The following is a 27,716-nucleotide window of genomic DNA, read 5'->3' on the forward strand; positions in this document are numbered from 1 at the left end:
GAAATTGCTTTAGTACATATATTACATAAATCACACAGATAACCATAGTGGCATCTGAAACTAAATTGTAATAGTACACTTAAATAAAAACTCGAAACACATGATAAAGATAAACAATTTATGTAATTTGTGTAAAGTAAACTTCACATTGTAGTCACTAGTATACATCCAAGGAAACACACAACATATAAATGTGCTACCATTATAATGATTTGATGATGATGATCACATGACATTGATCACATGATTAGCTTCACATTTTGTAACATCAAATGATCACTGTGAAAAATCTTGTGGGTCATATAATGTTTACATTCATGGCAGCAATAAACATAAAGATTCCCAAAGTTATTCACTTATAGTCAGGAAATGAGATGAGAAATTTACATACCATAAAACTCAAACCCTGAATAGATAATTGGAGTATTTCCATGGAAACAAAAATCACAGGGACTAACTTGGGCAAGAAATTGTATTTCTTTGCTACTATTAAACAACACTTCACACATCTATCTACAGTTATATACATATAAACAAGTTCCATTTACACAATCTTTTTCACAGAGTTGGATTAAAGTCTCACTCTTTGAGACACATTAGCACTGAAATCTCCTCAGATCTGCTACAGACTAGCAATGTCTATTTTCTAGTTTGTAACTTGTCCAGGAATGAATGTTGCATCTGCCCTCCATAATTTACACTTTATTTACAGGTTCTGAGAAATGTAATTGCCATTTTAACTACCCTATGTGTTAATTGTATATTTACGAAGACAATTTAACACTAAATATTTGACTTTCCATGCAACTGCATCTTAAACAATCTTGCATCAACTTTCTTTTTCCAATGGACACTACCTAACATAGGTTATCCTTTGACAGTTTGTACAATTTTCCGATCAGAATAGCCCTTTCAATACAAGAGAATTAGTTTCTGTTTACGTAAAAACATCTTTCTCTTAATTATTCCATACATAAACTTTTTTCATCCTCACATGTATTTCGGTAGTGTCTCATTAGAAGATAACTTCGTACAATGTTGCCTTCTTATCTCCCGATCCTGTCACAATGTATTTATCATCGGTAGAAATGTCACAACTCAAAACTGATGATGATTCTTTTGACTACAAATAAAAAATACACATGAAAGAATGTTGTATTGCAACATGTAACTCTATTAGCATTTTCAATGGTGTTTTTTTGGTGTTTTTTTTTTCATAAAAATTATATAACATAAGAAGTTTGTAAACTTGCATTTATCATTAGTGCAGTATTAATCAAGAAAACTTTGAAGAAGTAACTATTGACATATTTCTCATTTTCTTTTCAGGTTTTTACCCTGCTTGAAATTTTATTTTTTGTCATTTTTTTCTGTTCCTTTAGAGAAACTATTACATAAATGCTTCACAGATTGATGTAACACATAACAGACAAAATCAAAGCACTGTAAGCGCTGTAGGCAGTTAACCAAAAACCAAGGCAACCATAATTATGAAAACTGGCAATGTTGCTTCAATTTTTTTTTTAAAGATTTTTAAAAAGAACAAACATTAAACAATCATATATTGCACATTTATGTTCATTTAATGAATTAATCATTAAGGCAAATAATTCATATTTTGTCAAAGTTTTTAAAAGCAACACATATATCAAGTATTTTTTTTTCATGGTCATGAGTCTGCAGTGTTACAAGTTCGCAATGAATGGTTGCAGTTCTTCTAGTTGATAGTTGACGTTGATATTTATTGACTTTTAGTAGTTCAAGTTGACTTTAGTACGAGCTTGTAAAAGTATGAATGGACTTGCTTCCTTGGAAAGAAAACTGAGTTTGTTTTCAACAGTACAAAAGTTATGATACACAAATCAGACAAATGTTTACTACTACAGGGATCAAAGGTGAGGTCTGACTGACCTGTCCATAGTAAATGTAAATGACCCCCACCTTCACCCCAAGTCTATGATGTTTAAGTTTGGAATAAAATGACAGGTAATTATGAAAAACAGTTGGTCAAACATTCTTGGGCTTGAAAATGAGCCATATGAAAATGAAAATTTTTATAGGACCAGAAATAATTCAAATTATAATTAAGGTAAATTCTTTAAACCTACTAATTTTTTTCCATCAATAAAATTTTATAATAATAAAAAAAAGGATTGTAACATAATGCTGTTACGAAGTCTTCCAAACAAATTAAGCTCCCATAATTATTCATTCCCATGGTCGGCTGAAATTGGGCAAGGTCTAGTACACATTGGTTAGGTCTAGCAATGTGATATGCATAATTATGTGACGCCTATGAGATTGACCTTGTATGTCATTCAATCTTTTTGAAATGACAAACAGGAATGAATATGGTTTAGGAGTTGGTATTTCAATCTTTTACAAGTTCTCAAAACACACACAAGAGGGAGTGGGGTGACCCTAGGGACTACCCCTATATTTCATTTAATTTTTTGTCTTGTCCCATACATGAATATATATGGTTTGGGGGTGGGGATCTCAACCGTTATCAAGTTTTCAAACAGGAGGGGGTGGGGTTACCCCAGTGACTTCCCCTATATTTCATTTGATTTGTTATATTGTCCCATACATGAATAAATATGGTTTAGGGGTGGGGATTTCGACTGTTTCCAAGTTTTAAAATATGAGGGGGTGGGGTGACCCTAGGGACTTCCCATATATTTCATTTGATTAGTTATTTAGTCTCATATATGAATATATATGGTTTAATTTAAAGGTGGGGATCTCATCTGTTTCCAAGTTCTCAATCAGGAGGGGTGGGGTGACCGTAGGGACTTCCCCTATATTTCAGTTGATTAGTTATTTAGACTAATGTCATACATGAATGTATATGGTCGAGGGGTGGGGATCTCATCTGTTTCAAAGTTATAAAACAGGAGGGGGTAGAGTGGCCCAATGGACTCCTCCACCTATATATCATATGATTTGCTTACATTCAGGTATCATATAATATAGTTGCATTATTTGTGGAAATAAAGTAAGAAACTTTCAGCTATTTTAACTGACCCATCAAAATTGAGAAGAAAAAAATACCCCTTGAAATTGCAGTAGTATGTTTAACTTTAAAAGCATCTAACATGCATTACCAACATTTATCACTGATAAAGAAAATTTAAACTGTCACCAGGAACATATACATGTATATTGTTAGATATACTGTTCCCAGCTGTCACATTGTATTGGATTTTGACATTAAAATTTGACAAAAAGTGATTTTGAATTTGTGTACAAAATATTTTCTGCTTTTTTTTTCTTTTACATATATATCTTTTGGTTTTCAATTCTAGTGTTTATATTTATTTACCATGCAAAACCCGGGATTACCCTTATCCACTTCCGGAATCGGATCCGATATTAGTCTTTCTCGCGGCAGCCATTTTGTTTTCAATGTTGTTTTTGACAGATAGTGAGATACGATTTTACTCTGATTTACACATTATTTGTCGGCGATTTTCTGTATAAAGCTAGCGGTTGAACAATATGAACATCGCTGTCATGAATAATAATGATGAAAATAAGTTTTGAGATCGTTTATTAGGAGACTTTGGTAAAAATGTTTGCAAAGTGTCAAAGTTATTTTTTATTTTCCTTCTTTCGGTCATGTCGGGCGTAGCTAGTAACCAAGTAGAAAGTCCGACTGCAAAAGTGGAAGGTCGCAGACCTCGGACCACAGCTAATTTGAACCCCTGCCTCCAAATTGAAAAGATACGAAAATTTCGTCTTCTAATTCAAAATTGCCGCCAACAGCGTGAACAGTTGAACTTATTTTAATAGACTACTGACGTAGTTGACACTACGCATTGACGACAAACAATATTCCTACGACTTTTGCCATTTGGGAAATCTAAACTACTTGTCTTTAGAGATTTTCGGCGATTAAATATTTCACACATTTGTTCTTTGACATCTTAGCCAAAAGCTCAGGGGATAATAAACTACATAAGGATACCTAATGTGCTCTACTTCCTATGTGCAACTTCAAAACTTTTGGGAAAATCGACGATCATTTAAGGTTTTTCTGGTCATATTTTTTGTAATCCAGAATTAAAATATGAAAAAAACTGTCCAACAAGTTATAAATAACATAATATCCAGCTAGATAATAACAATGGCACGTATTTCAGCATTTATTGGGTAGAACACAAATCCAGGGTGCTCGCATAAGGCAGCTTAACTGCCTAAAAATTAAACAAACGGACAGAAAGGATCTTAAGTATGAATTTTTGTTTTCTTTGGTACCAGGATTTTTATGACACAAATCATGTAATTAACTAAGCCTTACCTGGAATATACTAGCACCATATGGAGTTCTCCAAGCATTTAGGAGGTTATCTTTGCCTGTACTGACAAACCATTTGCCACAGTAAGCAAACTTAAGTGAGAGAACACAGCTCTCGTGAAGGTGTAACTGATATTTATCTGGTTTACTGCAGTGTAACACTTCAACATTACTGCTTTCCATTCTACAAATCATTTACATCTTTAAAGTCGTCATATATCAAATCATATTTTATTAACACTAACTTTATTTAATTGAGATATTTAGATCAAGATCTCTTTTGTACATATGTCCTACAAGAGTTTGTTAAAAAATTCATGGTATCTTTTCTGCACATTTTGTAAATTAAGCACCCTTACTGAACAGGAGTTAATTAAAAGTTGCCTCCTTTCACAAGTATTCAAACACAACAAATTATTGTCCTATATTTTTTGTTTACTAAATGTCAAAGTCCATGCAACATTTTTAACTTGATTCATTTATAAAAGTTAGATAAGACCCTTATGTGAATAAAAATAGATTCCTCGACATATCTCATTGTGAAACATTTCCCTCGAGGAGATCACAGCCTTAGGAGGTATGAAATCTTTCTACACGACCTTTAAACACTGGGACATACCAATATTAACACTTGCTCAAGATGGTATTTGATGTTATTTTTACATATACCTTCAAACTAGCAATTTTCACCGAGAAAACAATATTTATCATTTTGTTAAGCCTGTATGTCATTTAAAGGTGATAATTTAATGTTTTGGTTTACATATATATTGCTTAAGACAAAGGACAATAATGTGTAGATATGTATTTTAAGACATTCCGTGTGGCAAGAAATCCTTCAAATAGAGGACTTTTTAAAAACAATTTTAATCAAATATATTATTTGTGGAAGAAAATTTAAAGTTTGGCAGATGGCAAATGGCCCACCAAAGGGAGATTTTTTTTTCTCTGGAATTTTTCTAAATTTGCTATCAATCCTGTTCATTGGGTAGACATTTGTCAATTAGTAACCTTTTTACATGTGTGTTTTTGCATAACTTTTGTTCAAATACATACCCTACAGCCAACCACTCCCCAGTTGGACAATAACCAAGTGAAAATATCTGTGAACTAAAGTCATGCTGTTGTAACTGTCTTCCCTACAAAATACATAATTCAATTCCTTATGGTCTTATCAATACAATATAAGATTCAATAAAATGCTTCTGTTAATTCATATTTTGAGTGCAGTTCAACTACTGACAATATCTTGCCAAGGCCAGTATTGCATTCATTATTCTTTAGAAATTTACTATTAAAATCATGATATGTTTATTTATATGTAGCAGTTTCAGAAGTCACACTGATAAATCTCTATTCTTTCCAATTGTTCAACCAACAATTGATTTAAATTGTATAGTGGGTCTCATTGGGGTCTAAGTGTGACGGGGGATGGCCCATTTTTTTGTAAGCGCGACACGTCAAATACAAATTATAGTGCTGTCAAAATGGGAAATGAAGTCTAGCGGGACACAGGAAATTACAAAAAAATGACAATTGCTTACGTACATAGTGTAAGCGGGATATGGGAATTTGACAAAACAGTAAGCGGGATCCAGGATCAGAACCCCGCAATGAGACCTCCTGTATAGTATAAACACAAAACTGACAATTATAGTTATTTTTTCATAGCAAGCAGTCTACACATTTTAAAAAAAAACATTAATAAGAAAGTTATATTGAAAGTTTAGGAAGTACTTCTTTTTTAATTTTTCAATCAATAAGTGAAGTCTTCTGAACTGTATTTACATAAACTTTGTTTATATATTTAGTTGAACATGTGAATGACCCTGTAATATTTATTTTCCATATCTTATCCACTTATCTATAACCATGTAAACATACCTCTCTGAGATCCCATGATCTAACTGTATTGTCTAATCCACCTGTCCACAGTTTTGTACCCTCTGGTGAGATATCAATACAGCTTGCACCATCTGTGTGACCTTGAAATTGTCTGAAAGTCAAATGTAATAATTATTATAAGGTATTCATACAAAACCCTCTTTCCCCTTAATTTCAATCACTCTTGAGAACATACACTTTATTTCACCAAAAAGTAACATATTTATGTGATTAATTGCTGTAACATTGGTTAAAAATTATTGAATATCAGGGTTTCTGAAAGAGGAACATTAGTAACACTATATATTCCTGCAAGAGGGGTGACATAAGGCTCTTTTTCCCCTAATCCAGCTTTTTTATAATTTTTCCCCACTTATATATGACTTCCGACTTTTCTCCTTTTTCCCAGATCCATTTTTTTAACCACATTATCCCATAACCCCACACTTTTTACCCCATATATCCCAAATAACACACTCACTTCATGCCCCTTCTGAGTTTTTGATTGTTCTAATAAATGTAATTGGTCATTAATCCTTTCTGCTAGTTTTTCATTATATGTACACATTGATGGTCTTACCTGACTAATGTTTGATTATGTAAGTCCCACACAGCAATGTTGCCATCACTACAGCAGCTAAAACACACTTTAGAATCTGGACTGATAGCTAGGGCATAGCATGCTGGAGCACTGGATGTTAATTCTGCTTTAATACGAGGTGTGGGCTGTAAAGTAAAATACATCTTTCATTCTAATGTTTATAATGATAAACAGTCTCTATTGTAGAGAATTACACAGGAATGTACACTTTGATGGTTAATAAATATTAAGCTACAGAACATCAGAACAAATGAGAATATTCTAATAAAAAGTTTCATTTACTTCAAAAACACCAGGCTGTTACAACGGATGACAAATGATAAAAAGACTAAAGCATGCATAAATTTACTGAGCTGAAAGTTCACTTAATTATATAACAGATTTGTTAAGTCACAGCTGTAGGAGCCTGGTGATCAGATACACGTGGATGTTACTACATAGATATATATAAATAATTCCTTGATCTGATACACGTGGATGTTAGTACACAGGTTTATATATATAATTCCATCATTCAAGTTCACACAAACCAAAATCTTGCATGAAGAAATTAAAAAAATATGTCCGGTATAAGGTTCAAGTTCAATTTGTAGTGCTAATAGATTTGCATTTTTTTAATATATGTCTTTAACTATTTATCATGTTTATTTAATAGATCACTTCATCACTGAATCCTTCAAAAAAACGTTTTATTGTGTTGAGAAAACTAAGAAGGAAATACTATTTGAGATCACCCCAAGTTTTTGGTGGGGTTTGTGTTGCTTAGTCTTTAGTTTTCTATGTTGTTTCTTGTGTACTATTATTTGTCTGTTTGTCTTTTTTTTTTTAGTCATGGCGTTGTCAGGTTATTTTCTATCTATGCGCTGGAGTGTCCCTCTGGTATCTTTCGCCCCTCTTTTAAGCAACAAGCACAAAAAAGAGACTGTATTGCAAAAATGTCTTGACAGGAAATGTTCTGTGACAACAAATTCCATTTAAATGTTTGCCTTAAATACTTACAGCAGCCAAATCCCAGATAGATAGAGTACTGGCCTCTCCTCCAACTATTAAAGTTCGGCCATCTTGAAGTAATTTGATTGATCTAATGTAGTTATCCCTTTGCTGAAATAAAAAATAATCATTTTTAGGAATATGCCTTCTTAGAAGTGTTATCACATATCTCTTCATCCTTACCACTTTTAACATTATTTCATATAACATACATACTGAAGAAAAAAAACCACTCAATAATGGGTCTTAAGAATACAGTTGTTTCAAAATATAGGGCATTCAAAACCTAACAAAGTTAAGCTAGGACCATCAATTTACACCTGTCTGAACAGTATTCTGTGAAATTGCTTTGAATATTCAACTGGCCATTATTCATAATTTTTTTAATTCAGATTAGTAGTAACTATAAACTTGATGATGACGAGTTATACTTACTAAACAATCAAGTTGTGAAACTGGACTCTTGTTACCAGGCTGACTAATGTCCCACACCTTTACACATCCCTACAAAACATGGATACTATTATTCATAATGTTTGATCAAATATATCTGTTTCTTACATATTAAATTTAAATGGTAAACAGATTTATAAGAAGAGGAAAAGTTGTCTTCAAAGACATATATATTTGGTCAAGAAATTTGAACAAGGCTAAAATCAATGCATAAAAATAAAACTTTGTTAAATTAAAGAAATCAAAAATGCAATACCCAGCACTGAATTATCATTTTCAAAACTTGCTGGAATTTTTAGGCAAACTAAGGTTACTCAAGTTTTTTTCTTCTATTAAACACAAGTACTTATTCTTTGTTCATTTCAGTATCTATAAATTTTCTACATATGACTATTGCATATTACTGACCTTGCCCCCTGTGTAAACATGTCTTGTTGGGTTACTAATGGTTACAGCACAGACAACTTCTCCATGATTTAATGTGTTGATCTGTCGAGCATGACGTGGAATTCCTGGACCAATCAAAGCATCTGGTGGAAATGGAACTGGCTGCATCTGACCATCAGCACTAACATGGAATGAGTAAGCTCTGTTTACAAAATCAACAAACCATGAATAGGGACCAATCAGAAAAGGGTATAAAACTGATTGCATGCTCATCCATAGAATGATGTGAAGTTGTGTTTTTTTTTTAATGTTTTCCATGGATTATAAAGAAAGGTTTTGTACACATGTTTTATAGTATAATTAGCCTTTCAAGTATATAAATCATATTCCTCTTTTTTGTTAAATTTGAAGGATCATATGACTTAAAAACCAGAACTGCTATAATTTACAAAAAATTGCATGTGTTTGATCTGTTTTTTATCTTTGCTTAATTCATGCAACAATTATTTCTAACCATACAGTTACGTTATCCATCTAACTATTATCATTTATGTGTAGCCATTTAAATAAGGAGGAACGAACTTGTTATGTTTGTATAACGATAACAACATGACTTATAATTTCCGAATACTAACTGCTTTTGACATTGATAATTACATGATTTAACCATATGTTATACATGTAACTCCCTTCGTGACAGTGGAAATGATGTTTTACAACATGCATAATGTGCGTTGTTTTACCCATAATGCTTTAGGACACACTAAACGTACTTGCAGTGAGAAAACAATTACAATGTTTACATGAAAATTAACATACACGTGTGTGTGTTATTTGATGTATCTTTCATGTAATGTAAGTGCAAAAACATAAAACTTAAAATGTAGTTTTAAGTTTTATCGATTTTAAATGTATGTTATGAGCATTTTGATGTAAACATATTTTGTTAAATTAACAATGCATGTGTTACAATTTTTCCATTTTAACAATGCATCATGTACTATGATATGTTTTTCTGTATACTTTATGCATCTTTAAAAAGAAAAAAGATATTGTAACCTGAATAAAGTTTTCAGATTAAAATAATATTGAAGACATAATGTGTTTAACATTATAATATAAGTACTTTTGGTTGTATAAGTGCATTTTTTTTTTTTACATAAACTACCACTACAAACCATTAAAAGTCTGAAATGGCCTATATCTGTACTCGACTGTACTGATTTTTACTCGACCAGTCTGAATTGGTCTGACTTTTACTTGACATTACTCGACCCCAGTCTGAACCATACTTGACTGTACTGAATCATACTTGACCCTTATCTTTGCCGTTAAAAATAGTCTGAACTATTACTCGACCAGTCTGAAACAGTCTTGACATGTACTCGACCTATTTTTCCAGTCTAAACCATATAACAGCCAACAAAATTTATAAATGATTTTAACCTTATAAAAGAAATATATCTGTGATTATATTTAGGATAAAAAAAAATATATTATATATAACTTATATAAAAAAGGGATAAAATTAAATAAATGAATACAATTATTTTTCTGATTAGTGGTGAAATATAAAGTATAACCTCTGCTTGGGGCAAACTCATAAATAAGATCACACCTGGTCAGAGGTATTAAATTCTAAATAACATTGATTCAGAATTGCAGCATCCTGTTTAAATTAAATAACAAGGCCTTTTGAATATACATGCATGTACTAGATAAGTAATACACGAATTTAAGAAACTAGGGCTTTCTATTTACCTGTAAAACACACATATACTGAGTTAATTAGAACATATTAAAGTGCTTTATGTATGCCATGTTAATTTGACAAAAAAATACTTAAATTAATTTAATTTTTTTTTTACTGTTACTTTGGAATATATTTCCTTTTTTAAAAAGGTTATCAAGGATTTGTATAGTAAATACAAATCCTTGGTTATGGTGAAAATAGTCCAATTACCATAAAATACTTCCGAAATATTCATAAAATTTGAATAATATTAAAAAATATTAGTCACAATTTATTTTTTTAAATTATTTCTCAGCTTGTTTTATTTATATTTTAAAAGTTGATATATATTATTACGTAAGTGTTGATTAATATTGGGTTGAAGTTATATTATGATTGATTATTGTGAAATTTTAATTTCAATACTGTATTGAATACATTTTTAATTTCAAGTTGTTGTTTAAATTTTATTTTTATTAAAAAAATTCCTACATTGATCAAATTCAGTTAATAGATACAAAGAATAGGTCTAGTTTGGTTAAGACTTGGTCGAGTATGGTTCAGACTAGGTCGAGTATGGTTCAGACTAGGTCGAGTACGGTTCAGACTAGGTCGAGTACGGTTCAGACTAGGTCGAGCACAGTTCAGACTCGTATAAAACGGTTAAGTACTGGTCAGGTGCACAGTCAGACTGTTAAGTATAGTTCAGACTACAGTCGAGTATTATCAAGTAAATCTCAGACTAATTCAGACTGGTCGAGTAAAAATCAGTACAGTCGAGTACAGATATAGGCCATTTCAGACTTTTAATGGTTTGTAGTGTACTATTACAGCTGCTTCATAAACTTTTTAATTATTAAAAAAAATCTTTAAATCTGTTAACTTGTAACAAAAGATTTTGTAAGTGAGAATTTTATTTCAATTTTTTTTACTTGTGACAGCTTCTACTTGGCAATTTTAATTAACAATTAAATAAACCTGTGGAACAGAGTGAAGCAATGTGTCAATAAATTTATCAAATTTCAGAGGAGTACCAGATTTCACAGATTTTTTGCCTACCAATTGTTGAAGCCCAACTAGAAATGAAATGAAGTATAAGACTGCAGTAGTCTATTTTGCCATTTGCAGATTTGTTATTTCTTTTCTATGGCATTTAAAATATATGCCCCTTCTAAGGGAAACAACTCCTACTATTGGTAAATAGACTATTCCATAGAACTTTTTCTTTCATGTTTTCAGTCTTTAGTTTGATAGACTTGATGAACACTGCATGGCATGTTAATAATTTAAATACTTACGGTTTTCCACCAGGAATATTTCCGATTGCTCCTGATCTCATATGAGCATGTGGATCAAACAAAGGATTGGTGGAGGATCTGTAGCTATTTATAGCATTAGGTGAGATGTTGTTGTAGGGCATACCATTACTGTATACACTGCTAGGGACCTCTGCTGGTAATCCGTGAGCTCCTGGAGGCATAAAGGGAGGATAACCACCTGTAATCAGGCATTACACAACATCAAAGTCTTACGTGTTCTACAACATCTAATGTGTATTACACAACACTTAATTGAATACACACATAACTCATGATTTTTAAGTTGTACATGATACAACAGAAAGTATGTTATGTTTTTATTACAGGTTTACAACAAAAGCAATGCAAACAACATCAAATTTCAACCCCTCCAACCATCCCTACCCCCATCCCCTCGATAAAATAAATTGTACAATGAACCAGTAATATGTTCATGCATGGAACTATTTTAATGATAATTTTATTTGTGATTTTCATAGTGACAAACTAGATAAAATCTGAATTGTAAGTATAAAATGAGATAATAAAAGTAGATTCCTAAAATTTCGAGTTATACACTGAACCAAAGTTTTAACTTTTAAAAACCCTTTTCAAATTAAAAATGTTTATTAAGACTCCGTTTTTAAGGGAAGGTCCAAACTTGCAAAATCATTTCCTTAGTCCACAACATCAACATTAGTATGATAAAACATACATACATAACAAATTTTGATGGGATAATTGATTGTCATATTAATTCTTTCATTTTGAACTACATGTATTTCAATAGGTTTCTTCAATGACTGGTTTTATTATGAATTTATCAATGACAAGGAACGTAAGTTATAGCATATTTATTAAATCTTCTGTGAAATTAATTCGGAAAATGAACACTTACATCGGGAAAAAAAGTTCCTTATATAATTACCTTTTACCTTGTGTACAGGTGTTCAGTATAGATCTTATATATCAAATTCTTAATAGATGTCTTAATACACATCATAAACAAATTTTTTTTGGGGCATTTTATTTGCAAACCCATGAAAGGTAAATAAAATGAAAAAAGCGTAAACATGCTTACATCTAAAATAAATTATACAACATATTTAAAAGCAATTTTATAACATTTTTGATTAAATTTACTCATCCATGAGATGATTTCTGTGTGAAAAAAACTTGTGGTGCATTAAAAAAAGTAGAACGATTAGTCATACAAACCACAAATTAAGTATGAATACTTTTGGTCATGAACTAATTTCTATAAATTTTTTTGACAGATATGGATTGCCATGTTAAAAGGGATGTGGTTAAATTGGGCGTAAATAATTTCTGGTTACATCTAGCCTACATTGTTTTAAAACTTGTAAACAAATTAAACATTTAAAATAAATTTTGGTTTACAGTTAAATAATTTATGGTTCAAAAGGTTTACTGTTAAAATGATCCTGCCTATTTAAAACACCTACACACATTTAAACCTCCCACTTTTCAAATACAAACTACATTAGGAAAACATATCAATAATTTGAAACTAAACTTCTACAGACATATTTTATTATTATTAAGCAAGTTTAAGTCCAAAGTCCCAAAGCTTCACCTAAAATTCTATGACAGACATACATATATATATATATTTGATGCAGAACATAATATAATACTGTAGCTGTTCCAAAGAAGAACAGTAAGAAGCAATTGCAAGACATCAATAAAACTCAACATCACCACAATGAGACACTTACCACCTAAAGGATATTTGGCTGGATTTTTCATAGCACTACCACTAGATGGACCCGGAGTTGTGTTTCCTGAACTAGTAGGGGTTGCTGGTTTTGACACAGGAGTTGTTGACTTCTCATTTTGTAATGACTAAAAAATAAGACTATGGCATTGAAATTTCAAGTGAAAATGAATTAAGATGCTTCTTAAAGAAGCAGATAGAGTTACCCTACCTGAATATGCAAATGAAAAAAATACTCTATTTCAATTTGACAAACTGTAAAATTAATTAAATTCTAATTAAGAACTTTTCCAGGTGTGATTGACATACAGAAAAGTAAGGTGAAATTCAGGAATCTTACTTTTTATATGTAATCTTGGAAATATAATTTTTATTTTGTGTACAATGACTAATCTTCCTGTGCCTCTGTCATTGAGAAGATACATTTGTTTCTATAGTGTTCTCTTTCTATTTGTGAGGAAGGAAATTTGTTTTAATGATGTCATATCTTGTGATTGTTCTTGATAGAAAAACTCTAGTTTTAATGGTGTCCTGTCTTTAAGGAAGGACACTTGTAATAGTGTCCTGTCTTTTGTTTAAAAGGAGGATCCCTCTTTTAATGGTGTCATGTCTTCTGTTTGTTCTTAAAGGAAGGACACTAGTTTAATGGTGTCCTGTCCTGTCCTGTCTTGAAGGACAGGATATGTATTTAGTGTGTGCATTACCTCTCTGTGTTTGTGAGATGTAGAACTAGCATGAGATGAAGCATCACTTCTGGGACTAATTCTTTCATCTTTCTTTGTTGACAGATCTTTGGATTTTTCTCTTGGAGACATATCTCCATTAACAGCTGGTCCAGTAGCATCTTCACCGACATCAACCACAAGTTCGTCTTGATCTGATTTCTCACCCTCACTGCTCTGGAAATGGTCAAAAATTTATTTATTAGAAAAGAATAAGTTAAAAGAAAGATTTAGCTAGAAGTGTTTGTATCAACATGCAAATGAGTAGTCAGTCAGTGACTAATATCACAATCCTAATAATTTCTAAACTGCATTTCCCTTTTTTTATTTCTGTAATGGTTATTTTTCACAAAAATTAGGCTTTTATTTTTATGATCCACAGAGTTGATGCATTAACCTAAGAGTGATAACAATACCAGATTGTACCTCCTACACATATATTCTCTTCTCTATATCTGCATAAACAGGATGTTGTGATTTACATGACATTATGCTAAGAGTGACAATGTTAATTTATTTATAACACTCCAACATGTAAAAGGTCTGATATTCTACTATCAGAGATTCTTACCTCATGTATACTGCTAACATTGGCTTTACTCTCCTCCATTCTTGGTCTTTTCTTTGAGGATTCTGGAGGATTGTCAGGAGTTCGTATTCTGTGAGGATGTGAGGAATATTTTTCATATTTTTCTCTATCTCCAGGGGATGCTGATGACCTCTGTTTAAAAAAAAGGTTATTTTTAATTTAAAACTAATTGAAATTAAAAATCAATGAAAGAAGTAAACCCAATATCTAAAAGTCTATTATCTCTCCATGTATATCTATATATAGACAATCATACCATTCCTCCTTATCTTTATAGATCTAAGACATTGAATCTTTACTACAGCTTTTAAAAGAACAAACCTTAAAACTGTTTTTAACCCCAAAAACCTAACAGAAGAAACCTTACAACTGCTTTTAAAACAAGAGACCTAAGTATTAAATTGTGAAAAATAGAAGTCCATTACATTTGGAGAATATCTAAAAGCATGTTATTTTTGCCTTTATAAACTGTTTTAAATGATACTCAATATGGTTTCTTTATGCTTTTTATGCAAAATGGAAGTAACCAGCCATTTATATGAATGTAATTTACAGCTTTAAATTGATATTTTACACTTTTCTCTAAAAGTAAAATTTAAATCTAAGATTTTATGTAGCATGTTATTGAGATTTTGCTTACAAGGCATAAAAGCAAAATATCCTTTTACACAAAATGATTCAATGCAATTTGAACACTGATAAAGAAGTATCTATATAACATGATCAATGAAATTAAAACACTTTCAGTCTATTCAAATTCAAAGTTAAGCATGTGGAAACTTGTCAATTATATCAAAGATCAATGATTGCATGATGGTATAATTGCCTTTTTAAAAATTCTGATTTTTGGTTATTAGATATTCTTTGCTATTAATTGGGGAAGAAGATGTTCTGAATAAGAACTTTTAATTTTCTTTTGACAATTTTGTTTTTCAAAGTGCCAGATTGTTGTCTTTCTGTGTCAGAATTATTAATAAAGTCTGCAGTTTTTTCCAATTACATCATTTAAATTTTAAATTTCATGCCTGATTTTGTCAAATTGTCAATCCACTGAGACAAGAGAACGATAACAAGATGTTTTTTTCTCAAGTTATGAATCACAACACTCTTTTATTCTTTTAATATTGTGCCTTTGGATTTCAATATCCATTTGTAATAGACCATTTTAAACAATATATCCCAAGGCTGTTAAAGTTATTATGTGCAAAGAAATAATATTCATAAGTTTCTCAATATAATCAGATAATCCGTTGAGAATTTATGTTAGTTCAACTGTCAGTTTGCCAAACATTACAGTATAGTAAAAGATTGCAAACCCTCAGATTTAAATTATTTAGTTATTAGATTAAAATTTATATTAGAAAATCCTGCTAAAATCTATAATAAGCTTAAGATTTTAATTTCATTTTATTACTAAAGGATAATATAGCCTATAACACGTTATAATCCTAATATCTTAATCGTCTCTTAATTTGCCAATTAAATTAATTATCGGTATTAACACATTTCTCATTGACAGATTATTTTAAAAGAATTTAAAAGCTTTACTTCTTACAAATGTCTTATCTCAAGAAGATTTCAAGTTAAGTCTTAAGAACACCAAGGGTAAAAGTGCAGATGAGTGAAGTCTTGATTTTTGACCATTGAAAACTTTTCAATCTACAATTCAATGTCCTGATCACAATGAAACTTTGTATCCTCCACCCAGTGCCAGGAAGGTTTAGACTCTAAGGCACATGTCATTAGATTTACAATTGATTCACTCATTGAACTCAATAAACATGGCGAGAAAAAAGTCATTTGGAGAAAATGAGGTTCACTTCAACAAACAGAAATCTTTGAATTTCTTGATAAAAATTTCTTCTTAAGATTGATTTTTATCTTCTTATGTTGACACACCAAGTAATTCTAAACATTTATTTGAAGAACCACTTTCAATGTTCTGATCAAACAATTTTTCCTCACAATCTAAACAACGAAAAATTCCGTAATTTCAAAAAGCCCCAGAAGGAAACATTACTATGTCAACAATATATTGTTTTTAACCCTGAAGCAATCCATTAATAGTGTGTGCAGAGACTCTAATGTACACAAGTTCTCAATTGACTTGGAAAATCTATATGAATACACTTATTTACAACTAAACACTAACTAGTGTTTTCATAGAGCAGAAGTAAACAAGTACAAATAATGATGAATATATTTGTGTTTGCTCTACGGCCTCTGAGTAACAGCTTTTGAAATATTATGATCCGTGGGCTAACATTCAATATTATAAAATGTAAATATTGTTAAAGCATTATGAAGACAAGTAGCTAATATCCCATCACAAAGTTAATATTACCCACTGTCTGTGTTTGTATTTCACACATTCAAATGATGGATTTTTATACTACAAAGTTCCAGAGGTTGAGAAAAAAAGTCAATTTGCACTTAGGTAACCAAATAAAGATGCTATTTAATCTTTGACCTTTAACCTTATATCTTACTCTTGGGTGTTGAAGACAGTTTAAGAATGTTTTCAATGCTTTTTAAATGGAATTGTTTTCACGAAACCTTATCACAAAATATGGTGTATAGATATAATGTACCGGTATAGTACTTCACCTTTTTTCACATTTCAGTTAAATACCTCAATTTTTCCTGATCATTGATAATGAAAATAAAATAAAGTTATTAAAAAGAAAAAACATGTAAAAATATCCCCAAAATGACCTTTTTATACTCCTACTTAAAGATCAAAACTGAAGCGGCTTATGAAAGGACACCTCAGCAGGTTTTTTTCTGATACTGATTAAAATATTTTTGTCTGAGACTTGAAGCAAAAAACTGAACTCGCACACTGAAAACAAATAAAGCTGAAAAAGATATCTGAATGTATTTAACGGTTCAACAACCCCAATATCACAGCATAAAAACAGTAAGAATTCCTTCTTAAATAAATCTCTTCTAAACCCGGAATTACTATAAAACCGAATCAATTCCATTTGAATGATAAGAACTGATCCGATCTGCATGTCGCCCTTTAAGCTACATGAACAATATTACTGTATGCTTTTTATGGCTAAGTTGACATTTTACGATCAAATTAAAATCGGGGTTGCAAAAGTGTTTTGGTTTTCTCATGCGTTTATAATTCCTCAAAGGTTTTTATACTACTTAAGGCATAATCTCCAATAAATATAGTTCTAGCTTCATTTAGTGAGGAAATAGCTTGCGGTATATGTGAAAATGTATTATTAATGAATCTGAAATTTGTAGCAGTATTGTAAAAATAAAATGCTGCCCTGGAATTCTCAATAACCTCTAAAAACTGTGCATTTTCAAGTTTTCTAGTCTATTTGCATTATCAATAGTAAACTTGCAGATGTATATAGGGTTATTTTAGGTAGACACAATACTGTTAGCACTTATATCTGAATACACCTAGATTCATTTGGTTTCTAATTTATCTTAATTTAGAGAAAATGTAGGAAGCTTTTAAACAACAAACAACTTAAACATGTTGAATTTGAAGTACAGCGTTTTTTATTATTTGGAAGACAGCATTATCTTCATTACAATAGAAACATAGGTTGGCTTTATTTCTGTGAACTTCCGTCATTTAGCCCCCGTACAAATAAACGCTGTTAATAAAGAATTCATGTGGACTACTGGTTTCCATATACTTTTGTTCTTTGAAGGTAACAGTATGACACAGAGACAAAAATAGATATTTTCTGTACAATGTATCAAGATTTTCACACCTATTCAAACCACAAAATCCAATACCACATCAATAAAATAGACATATATTCAGTAAAGGTATGGGAAAAACCTAAACACAATTAAATTAACGATCATGAAAATTTATGTCGCCAAAAGATGATCTATTTATCTCACCACATTAGATTTTAATTTTTTTTTTACATGACGTTAGATTGAAATTTAAACTTTAAAATGATGTTTAAACACAACTCCTTTAATACGGATGGTATAAAGTTGCTGGCTGACTGCATTTTCCGGTGATATTGGGGATGACTAATGGATAGATTTTTCAACAGTAAGATCAACAATGGTGTTTAAATGAGTTTAACATGTTTAAGTACAATTCAACAATTTTTAACAACTTTCTCCTCGCCTCAGTGATCACAAATACCTACTTGAACAAGCTTAGGTCTATACATGTCACAAGATCTCATTATCCATCTTTGTAACATAATACACTTCCCATCTCAAATTCTCTTGCCCCTACTTAACAATTTTTTGTTTTCATTGGTTGACCATTTGAAATTTTATACCAGTAAAATGTCAGCATTGACAACAACCACATGCTTTACAGAAACATGATAAACAAGAGGACCTTAATAAAGGGGCATTATAAAGATGTTGACCATGAAGAAAAGCAGTTATAACCTTTTTTTCAGATTTTCTCAGATTTTTTTATAAAAAAGTGAACTTAAAAATTGAAGTGTTCTACACAATACTATTTCATACGTACATGCATTGATCAAAAACCACAAAATATTTATGTATAAAAGAAGAATCAAACATATTCAAATTAAAAGTGAATCCTGGTTTGTGGTCATGTAATTGTATACTCTTTTGTTCAGGTTGAGAACAAGCATGTGGATGGCAGGATGTGGCATAAGTGGTGTTTAATTTATAGCAACCCTTAAAAAAACATCTGAATCTATGAAGTATTTCAACAATTATATAATTATATATAGTACTTACATTTTTCTCTTCTGTAACCATATATGAAAAGAAAAGGAAACAAAGAAATTATAAGATTTGGTCATTAAATTGTAGCCAAAGGAAATGTGTTTGTTTAATTCATTATTTTATGTTTCAGTTAGTGATAGATTTCCATAGATATTTTTCCCCAGTAGAAAAAGTATTTAACATCTGGACATTTTCCCACACTGTTAATTAAGTCCATCAGTTTGGACACCATACTATATAGAAATGTTTTTTTGTCAATATCATTATCTTGTACATCTATAATTCAGAATTCTCCATACAACACTGGGACTATAATACATTGTCCTCTGATTAGACAATTCTGTTGAAACAACTGAAGGGAGGGAAAATCAATACAGACATTAATTTTTCATAAAACTGTCTGAATACATGAAATCTGGATAGTTTACCCATAAGAAATGGAAGTTTTGACCCGAGAGTAAAATAAATCTAATCGCTTCCATGCGAAATAATGTAAAATCAATATCGGAGAAAAATAAATTCTTAGAGCCAGGAAATGCATCTCAATCAACTGATAGCAGCGGAATTAGAATAGTAGAAAACAAGTTACGTCAGCCAAACAATTTTCTTACGGAGAACATTTCAAATTTTCGATTAAAGACTATGTCTTATCAGATTTTGTGACTTGTTAAATTATCACTCTGTAATTCACTTTATTTTAATTAGCAAAAATAAGCCTTCCCTATTGAATCATGAGTTTGATTACTTACTTAATAGATATAGGAAGATGTGGTATGAGTGCAAATGAGACAACTCTCCATCCAAGTCACAATTTATAAAAGTAAACCATTATAGGTCAAGGTACAGTCTTCAACAGGGAAAACTAACAGTTTAAGTATGTAATCATGATTCAGTTAAGGTCATTGTCTTTTGAAACTAAATATCGCACTAAATATAAAGAGCCCACTGTCTCTCCAAACAAAGGACTTCTCAATTCAATATTTGTGTCATCCATTGTCAAATTAATTTAAACATGTGACATTTTAAAAATTGTACCATGCAATATACATTTCTGAAAAGCAATTACACTGTATTTTCTGTAAGGTTTCATGGATTCAAAGAGCAAGAAGAGAAATTTACTAAACCCAAGGTATAACCAAAATAAACGCTCATATATAATGGCTAATTTTTGTATATATATTAATTGTTGATTGACATGGAGACAGATGTCAGACAACAGTTTAATTTTAAAATGAAGACAGTTCTCACCTTTTTCAATATCTTTACTAAGGCCAGGTAAATGACCACCGGCTCCAAGTCCATGACCTAGTGCTAATAAACTAGCTGCACTTGATACTGGCAGCCCTGGGGGTTGTAAACCTGGAGGATGAGGAGGCATGGGGAAGGGTGGGGCACCATGTCCATGTGCCCCAGCTAAATGCTGTCCTGCCTGCATCTGTTGCTATAAAAAAGAAATTCATCATGTGGATTAAGTTGTTTTGGTGACTCATTTTTATATGAGGCAATGTCCTTTGGCCTAGGTTTTATTAATGACTATTTTTGAAGTATCTGTAGTATGTCACTTGTGATGTTTCAGTGTTTGGAAGTGCTTATTATGTCTACATAAGATACTAGAAACAAGAAATTAATAATTTGCTACTTATAAGTTCTTAACTAGCAGCAAAAATGCCTCTTGACAAATATACATATATGTAAAATTGATGGTCTTTATTTGCCACAGGTTCTTCAATTTGAGGTTTAAGTAGAGCCTGAAGCCTTAATAATTTTCTGCATGATGATGAATTTGATTAATAAAATTCTGTCAAAGATGTATGGGTGAACTCTTTTTACGTAAAGTAATAAACTGCATTTTCTTCAATATCAAAGAAGATCTGCAATTTCAAAGCGAAATCTAAAGGCTTATTTCATAGTTTGAAATATTTATTTCTTCTACACTATTTACAGGTAATAAACATTTTAAGCATTCCCAGATGTAAAATAATATACACTAATTAGTTTGTAACAGGTGAGATGATTGTTTTGCTCTCACCTATATACTGGTGATACATACAATGTAATGGGTGTGAGTAATCTGTGGATGGACTGGTTTTAAATTAATATTTTGTGGTTTGTAAGGCTATCCATTCATAAAACCATAGTTTGAGTAATCCTGTCAAATTGTGGTCTACCAACTGCTTTTATCTTTGGGAAATGTGAAGTAAACAAAGTATTTAATTACCTTCGTTTTAAAAAAGTTCACAATCTTTTTGGTTTTTCATTTAATTGGACACCTGACAAAGCAATGGGATTTTCTTCAGCAGTGGGATGTTTTAAACAAAAGAAAAATGCACCCCCTCTGATAAAAGCAGATGGTGTATCTTTGTACAACTATCACATGATTGTCAGATTGTGGTAATATCAACACTTTATAGCTACACGTACATGTGACAGGTTGGATCTACATTTTTTATTTAATTTTGCTGTGTTTTTCATCATACATGATTTTTTTTTCAATAACAAAATATTTTTGTTGGCATGTTTGTATGTACTTCTTTTTTATGCTTGCTTTGACTACCACCCTCCTTCCCTCCCTTTTCAACAATAAGAACTAAAAACAAAAATCTTTAATTTAAATCAAAACGAAAATTGATACTGTAAACAAAACTACCAAATGACACTTAAAGTTAAAACTGAAGCTGACATTAGACAATATTATACTTATACTTGATGGCACCTACCCCCATAATAGAGTTCTTGTTCATGTTGACACCTACCCCTATAATCGCATTGAGTTCTGTCATTGTTACTTGTTTGGCTCTTTCTACAGCTGCTGCAACTTGTTGTTGATGTTCTTGTGATAAAAATGGAATGACCTGAGCACATATTGCATTCAATCTTTTGGCAATTTCAGTCTGAAAATAAAAATGAAAGCTTATATATTTCTATGGATTAAGTGTTACTTATATTTGATACATTAATTGTATATATATTTGTAAAAAGTATCTTTTTCCAAAGGCTACATGATTAAGCATTACATATCATAATTGTTAGTATTAATATACCCTTTTCTAAAATTTCATTCCAGCTTAGTGTCAAAACACACTTGTACATTCATAGAATGCAATTATAATTTTCAAAGCAGGTTTTAATTTAGAGGAAATTCTGTGAAATTGAGTACACAAGACCAATTTGAAAATAATTATGTACAATAATAACCTAAAATCTGATAAGCCCTATGTATCTGATGTAGATTTCCTTGAAAGACAGGATATGGGTTTAATGTAGGAAAAAAGTTATCATAATAACACTAACCAACAATTAAAACATATATTTATACTTCTACTAGGTCACATAAAAAAGTCAGTTAGAAGATTCATGTACATGCAATAGTGAGATCAAGAAGTCCCAATTCAAGGTCAAATAATTATATGAAAGTCAATTTTATGAGATTTATTCTCATCATATATACAAAATTACCCGCATAAAAAAAGAACAGAAAACTAAAGTCAAACAGCCCAGTGACAAAAATCAACTGGAAAAGTTGGCTAATCCTTATAGATAATATTTTAGTCCTTTCACAAGGGGACCTCCGCATGAAGTAAACTTTATGGACCTTCAATCCACATATGTGTATCTAATGTTATATGTTAAACATGTCCGTCAATCTTCCTCACAGACCCTTAACTTCTATCAAACATTCTATTTTCCACTGATTACAAAAAAATGATATGTACTATTCTCACATCATCTGGAATTCCTATAAAACACTTCCCTTTCTCCAAGTTAATTAACGATCCTTGGTAAGCGACAACATATGGCAAGGTAATTAACATGCATATCATTTCACTCTTTGCTAACCTTATTTTTTATAACATATTTTGTCAGTTATAGCTTAGACACAAATTACATCTGGCTACACTTTCTTCAGTTGGTAAATATAAGGATGTCTGGTGTAGCTTTATATCACCTTTTATGAGTGATGGGGGACAGGGTACTCGAGACTGAGGTGAATAGGTGTGAGAACAGTCAACAGACAACAGAAAAAAACTAGTTTCTACACCCCCCCTTCCCCATGTCAGGGTACTAGAGACTGAGGTGAATAGGTGGGAGGACAGTGAACAGAAAAAAGAGTAAACTACAATCCCCCCTTAAACGTTAGGTGTATACTAGATTTCTTCGGTCGTCTGTTGATTGTTCTTACACATATACACCTAACGTTTAAGGGGGCATTGTAGTTTTGAAAAGATTGATTGAATAATTTTCCTCAACTTCTAATTCTTAAATTACAAATGAATATAATCTGTAATGCAAAGATCAATAGGATAGCCAACCTAGTGGATAATTCCAAAATACATTACATAAAATTGAGAAAGGAAATGGGGAATGTGTCAAAGCGACAACAACCCGACCATAGAGCAGACAACAGCCGAAGGCCACCAATGGGTCTTCAATGTAGCTAGAATTCCCGCACCTGTAGGTGTCCTTCAGCTGGCCCCTAAAAATATGTATACTAGTACAGTGATAATGGACGTCATACTAAACTCTGAATTATACACATGTAGTTTTCTGTTTAATCCACATTCTAAGATTCAAAGTGCAGTAAGATTGAAGTAATCTGAAGATTAATCTTATAATGTTAACATTCAATTAGAAGTTTAGGAAAATTATTCAATCAATCTTTTCAAAACAATTTGTTATGATTTTTTTTTCTGTTTTTACCACTTATTAAATTACAGCAATTGATATTGATTTCCTTCATTTATTAACATGATTATATTTACTGACAGTTTTTCATTTCTGTTGACTATGTAAACAAAAGTGGCAAGAGTTAACAATAAGATAAAGGATTCCCCATTGTTTTCTTTTCCTATTGATCCCAACCTATCACTATTCTTCTTGTCTCAAGTGTTTGCCAATGTATGCTTCAACAAAGCCATGTCAAACTCAGAGCAAGTTGGATTGCATATTAGCAATAAACTTTTATTGATTATCCATTAAGAGTTTCATTAAATAAAGTTATTGACCAAAAAGCTTTTTCTCTTACAATCATTGTGAAGAGATTTTTTTCTTTTCCCAACACTGATCATCATCTAAGACTCTTGTCTAAAGAGTTTCCATGGTGACAGTATTTTGGTTTGAACAGATTATCAATTTGGTTCAAAGTGATGTATTTATTTATATTGATTGGTTAAGGTTGATTTTATTAACTATGAGAAGACTAAACCTCTGTTCTTTAATTGTATTTCAACTTATTAAGACGAGAACACATTTCGAGCAATTTGTAGAAAATTGAAATTCTGTCAAAAACGATGTTGATAAATAATGCAAATATATAAAAAGTTGTCTGTCTCAAAGTTAAAAATATTCATGTTATAAATTTTTAATAGTTTCATGTTATCAAATATCTTTTCAATTCAAATGCTTTTGACATGTTTTTGTGAACATAAACGAGAAGAAAAGAAAGTGAGATAATTATCATTTAAAACAAATTAGAGACACCTTTCATCCATAAATCTACTTGCAAGTATTTTAATTTTCTGACAACAAATAAAGCTATAACCTTTAGGCCATTCTATGCTCATAAATGTGAAACAGCAGGCTTTTTTTCACTCCAATTATTTACCAGTGAGTAATTACTAGCCCCAGAACTATTATACACAAAAATGTGCTTGTTGTTAACTACTTAATTCAGTACAGAGTTGGCACTTTGCCAAAAGCAATATAACACTGCTTCAGGTATAATTCTGCCTGCAAGACATAATCCAATTTAATACTGGAGATATTACATCAACTCCCAATCAAAATATAAATCTTTACAGGTTTTTACTTATCAATGTCCATCATTTTTACATTTCAATTGTGGGAGGGGCTTATTCAGTATTTCTGCAAGATTGACATTCCAATCAGAAGACACCATTTTCATTAGACTCCACAGTTGATGATCCACATTTTATAGATATTTAATCCTTTTGGCAAATAAGCATTTTTTACCATAAAAAAATTTGACAAATCTGAGAAAATAATCATGTAAATTGGATTTCTCAATCTATAAAACAAATAACTTATTTTTATTTAGGATTATCTTATTCTTTTCATAAAGTCATAGATGGATACTGTATTGTTTGGAGATCTCGTAGAATATGACCATGTTTCCTCTCTTGGGTCCTTGAAAAGAACACGGAATGTCTTAATACTAATATTTTGATTGTTACTGCTGAGACTTCAGTTTTTTTAGAAGAATATATGTAGAACCTCCCAACATTAATATCATTCAATGTGTGACCCTCACTATTAACTGACCCCCACTCCTTACCATATTATCATGTTTTAGTGTGTTAATGATATATATCCTGTAGGTATAAAGGGTCGATAATACATAGAGCATTGTACTGTCAAGGAAATTATCAAATTTAAGTTTAGAATAAATTAAATGTCAAATGGAAATTATTTACCTGTTTATGCATTTCTACATTAAGTCCATATGACATCTCATAGTACTGAAAAATATAATTGAAAAGCATTATAATGTTTCATTAACATAAGTTACACATGATAATGTTTCATGGACATAAGTTACACATGATAATGACATAGTGTAAAGTGTATAAGTTTGAGTGACAAGTGAATACAAATAAAAATACACATTGAAATTATCCTGATCACCAATATTGCATCTGTTAAATTACATTCATAATCAATGCAATTTCAATTATCCTGTCAATTTCATGCATCACTAAACAGTCACTCACCATAACATAGTGTCTCTGCATTTCTGTTTTCTCCTGAGCCAGTTTTTCACATTCCATTTTTAAGCTGTGTAAAAAAATACATAACTTTAAAATACCAAAATAAATAGAAGACCAAAACATTTGCTGTCAATGCAAACTGATTGAATGGGATAATAAACAATTTTATTTGTCTATAAAACAATGTGAATATGAACAAGTTACAATTGAAACATAAATCATTATCATAAAATTACTGTCAGAAAATGTTACGGTCTACTGATCATGGTATACAAAATCATTACCGTTTTGGTATAAAATTTGACATTAAAGATTTAATAGCCTAGCTATGTTACCTGTGATATTGAGCCTGTAGGAAGCTAAATTCTTCCTTTATTCTGTCGCAAGATTCAGACACTGTAAATTTGAAAGGTTGCCCCGTCTGGTGTGGACCCTAGGAAAAATAGAAATAAACAATTCTAAAACATGTTTAGCAGGAGGCCAGGCTCCATGAAAATCATAAAATCTTCGAATTGATAGTTTACCCGCCATTATATTCAAGTGGTTATACAGTATAAGACAAAGAAAACTAAAACATGGACTTACAGGATGTCTGTTAGGGTACATTTTAAGATCCAGAATGGAGGCTTATGTAAATCTAATCCTAGGTAAAAAGTCGGTGACACAACAAGACACACTTATCACAAAGGAAATTCCTATTGTACTGACGCGAACTTCATAGTCTAATGTTTACATTCCATTTCTAGTGAAATATTACTGGTCCTTCAATCCCCACATGCACAACAAGACACTGCAAGCAAAAGTCTTTAATCCAAGGAGGCGAAAACCTCAAATTTTATAATCAAAATAGAAATTAGAACAGAATTCAACGTTGTATTTTTGTATCCACTGCAAGATCCGTGTGAACTGCCCATATAAAATGCCACACACAGTACAATTGAACACAAGTTATTATTCTACACAATCTGCCAAAGCATTTGCCTTATTAGGATGATTGTGATTGGTTGAACTGAGGTAAATTTCTTGTCTAACTACCCACGTGCTTAATGGATTATTAAAGTTTTCACACTTTAACTATCCAATCGATGCTCATTTTTGAATCCATCCCGCCTCAAGTGTGCATATGTAATGAGTGAATGTGAATAATTAATTATCCTAGCAGAAATTATATTGTCAATCAAATAAGTAAACCCACGTGCTTCAAATTGATAAAATCCTAACTGATTATTTCAAGGACATATCACATCAATAGTTAAAACTAAACAACGTTCAATTGTCAAATATACTAATAAATATAAGGCGACTAAGGATTCATTTTAAAAGACGGCAAAAAAAGAAACGATAAAAAAAAAAAATTCAGAAGTGGGCGTTTCTTACCACGTGACGATTTATATTAATTCAGTTTAGCGATATTTCTTATATTTGTCATCTTAATTTTGCATTTGTTTGATATCTGAAGAAAATTATTATAAAAAAACCTATCATATATGTGTGAATAAATTATGTAAATTAATGCAGGAATTTGTATATTTTCTTTTCACTTTTCAATCCTTAATTGACGGAACCTGAAACATTTCATGTTAAATTTAATAT

The 27,716-nt window shown here is 31.1% G+C and overlaps 1 protein-coding gene across 4 annotated transcripts; it reads right to left on the reverse strand.

Moving 5' to 3' along the window:
- Positions 1–104: 104 nt before the first annotated feature.
- Positions 105–27,105, reverse strand: LOC139518841 (transducin-like enhancer protein 4). 4 transcript variants are annotated; one of them, XM_071310460.1, is made up of 19 exons: positions 26,709–27,105; positions 26,459–26,556; positions 26,127–26,190; positions 25,830–25,874; positions 22,152–22,289; positions 20,647–20,839; positions 19,411–19,421; positions 14,677–14,826; positions 14,088–14,282; positions 13,385–13,511; positions 11,646–11,844; positions 8,637–8,817; positions 8,211–8,279; positions 7,785–7,886; positions 6,765–6,910; positions 6,185–6,296; positions 5,357–5,439; positions 4,304–4,484; positions 105–1,123 (listed from the first exon to the last, which is right to left on the reverse strand). In XM_071310460.1, the coding sequence occupies exons 1-19, from the start codon at positions 26,727–26,729 to the stop codon at positions 1,016–1,018; spliced, it is 2,223 nt and encodes a 740-aa protein (XP_071166561.1). In that variant the 5' UTR covers positions 26,730–27,105; the 3' UTR covers positions 105–1,015. The 4 variants fall into 4 exon arrangements, with proteins under 4 accessions (XP_071166561.1, XP_071166559.1, XP_071166558.1 ...); XM_071310458.1 differs by having other exon boundaries at positions 11,646–11,817; positions 22,116–22,289; XM_071310457.1 differs by having other exon boundaries at positions 8,637–8,796; positions 22,116–22,289.
- Between the last annotated feature and the right edge of the window lie 611 nt (positions 27,106–27,716).

The sequence above is a fragment of the Mytilus edulis genome, chromosome 4, assembly GCF_963676685.1.
Source record: "Mytilus edulis chromosome 4, xbMytEdul2.2, whole genome shotgun sequence".
In the NCBI taxonomy this organism is placed as follows: domain Eukaryota; kingdom Metazoa; phylum Mollusca; class Bivalvia; order Mytilida; family Mytilidae; genus Mytilus; species Mytilus edulis.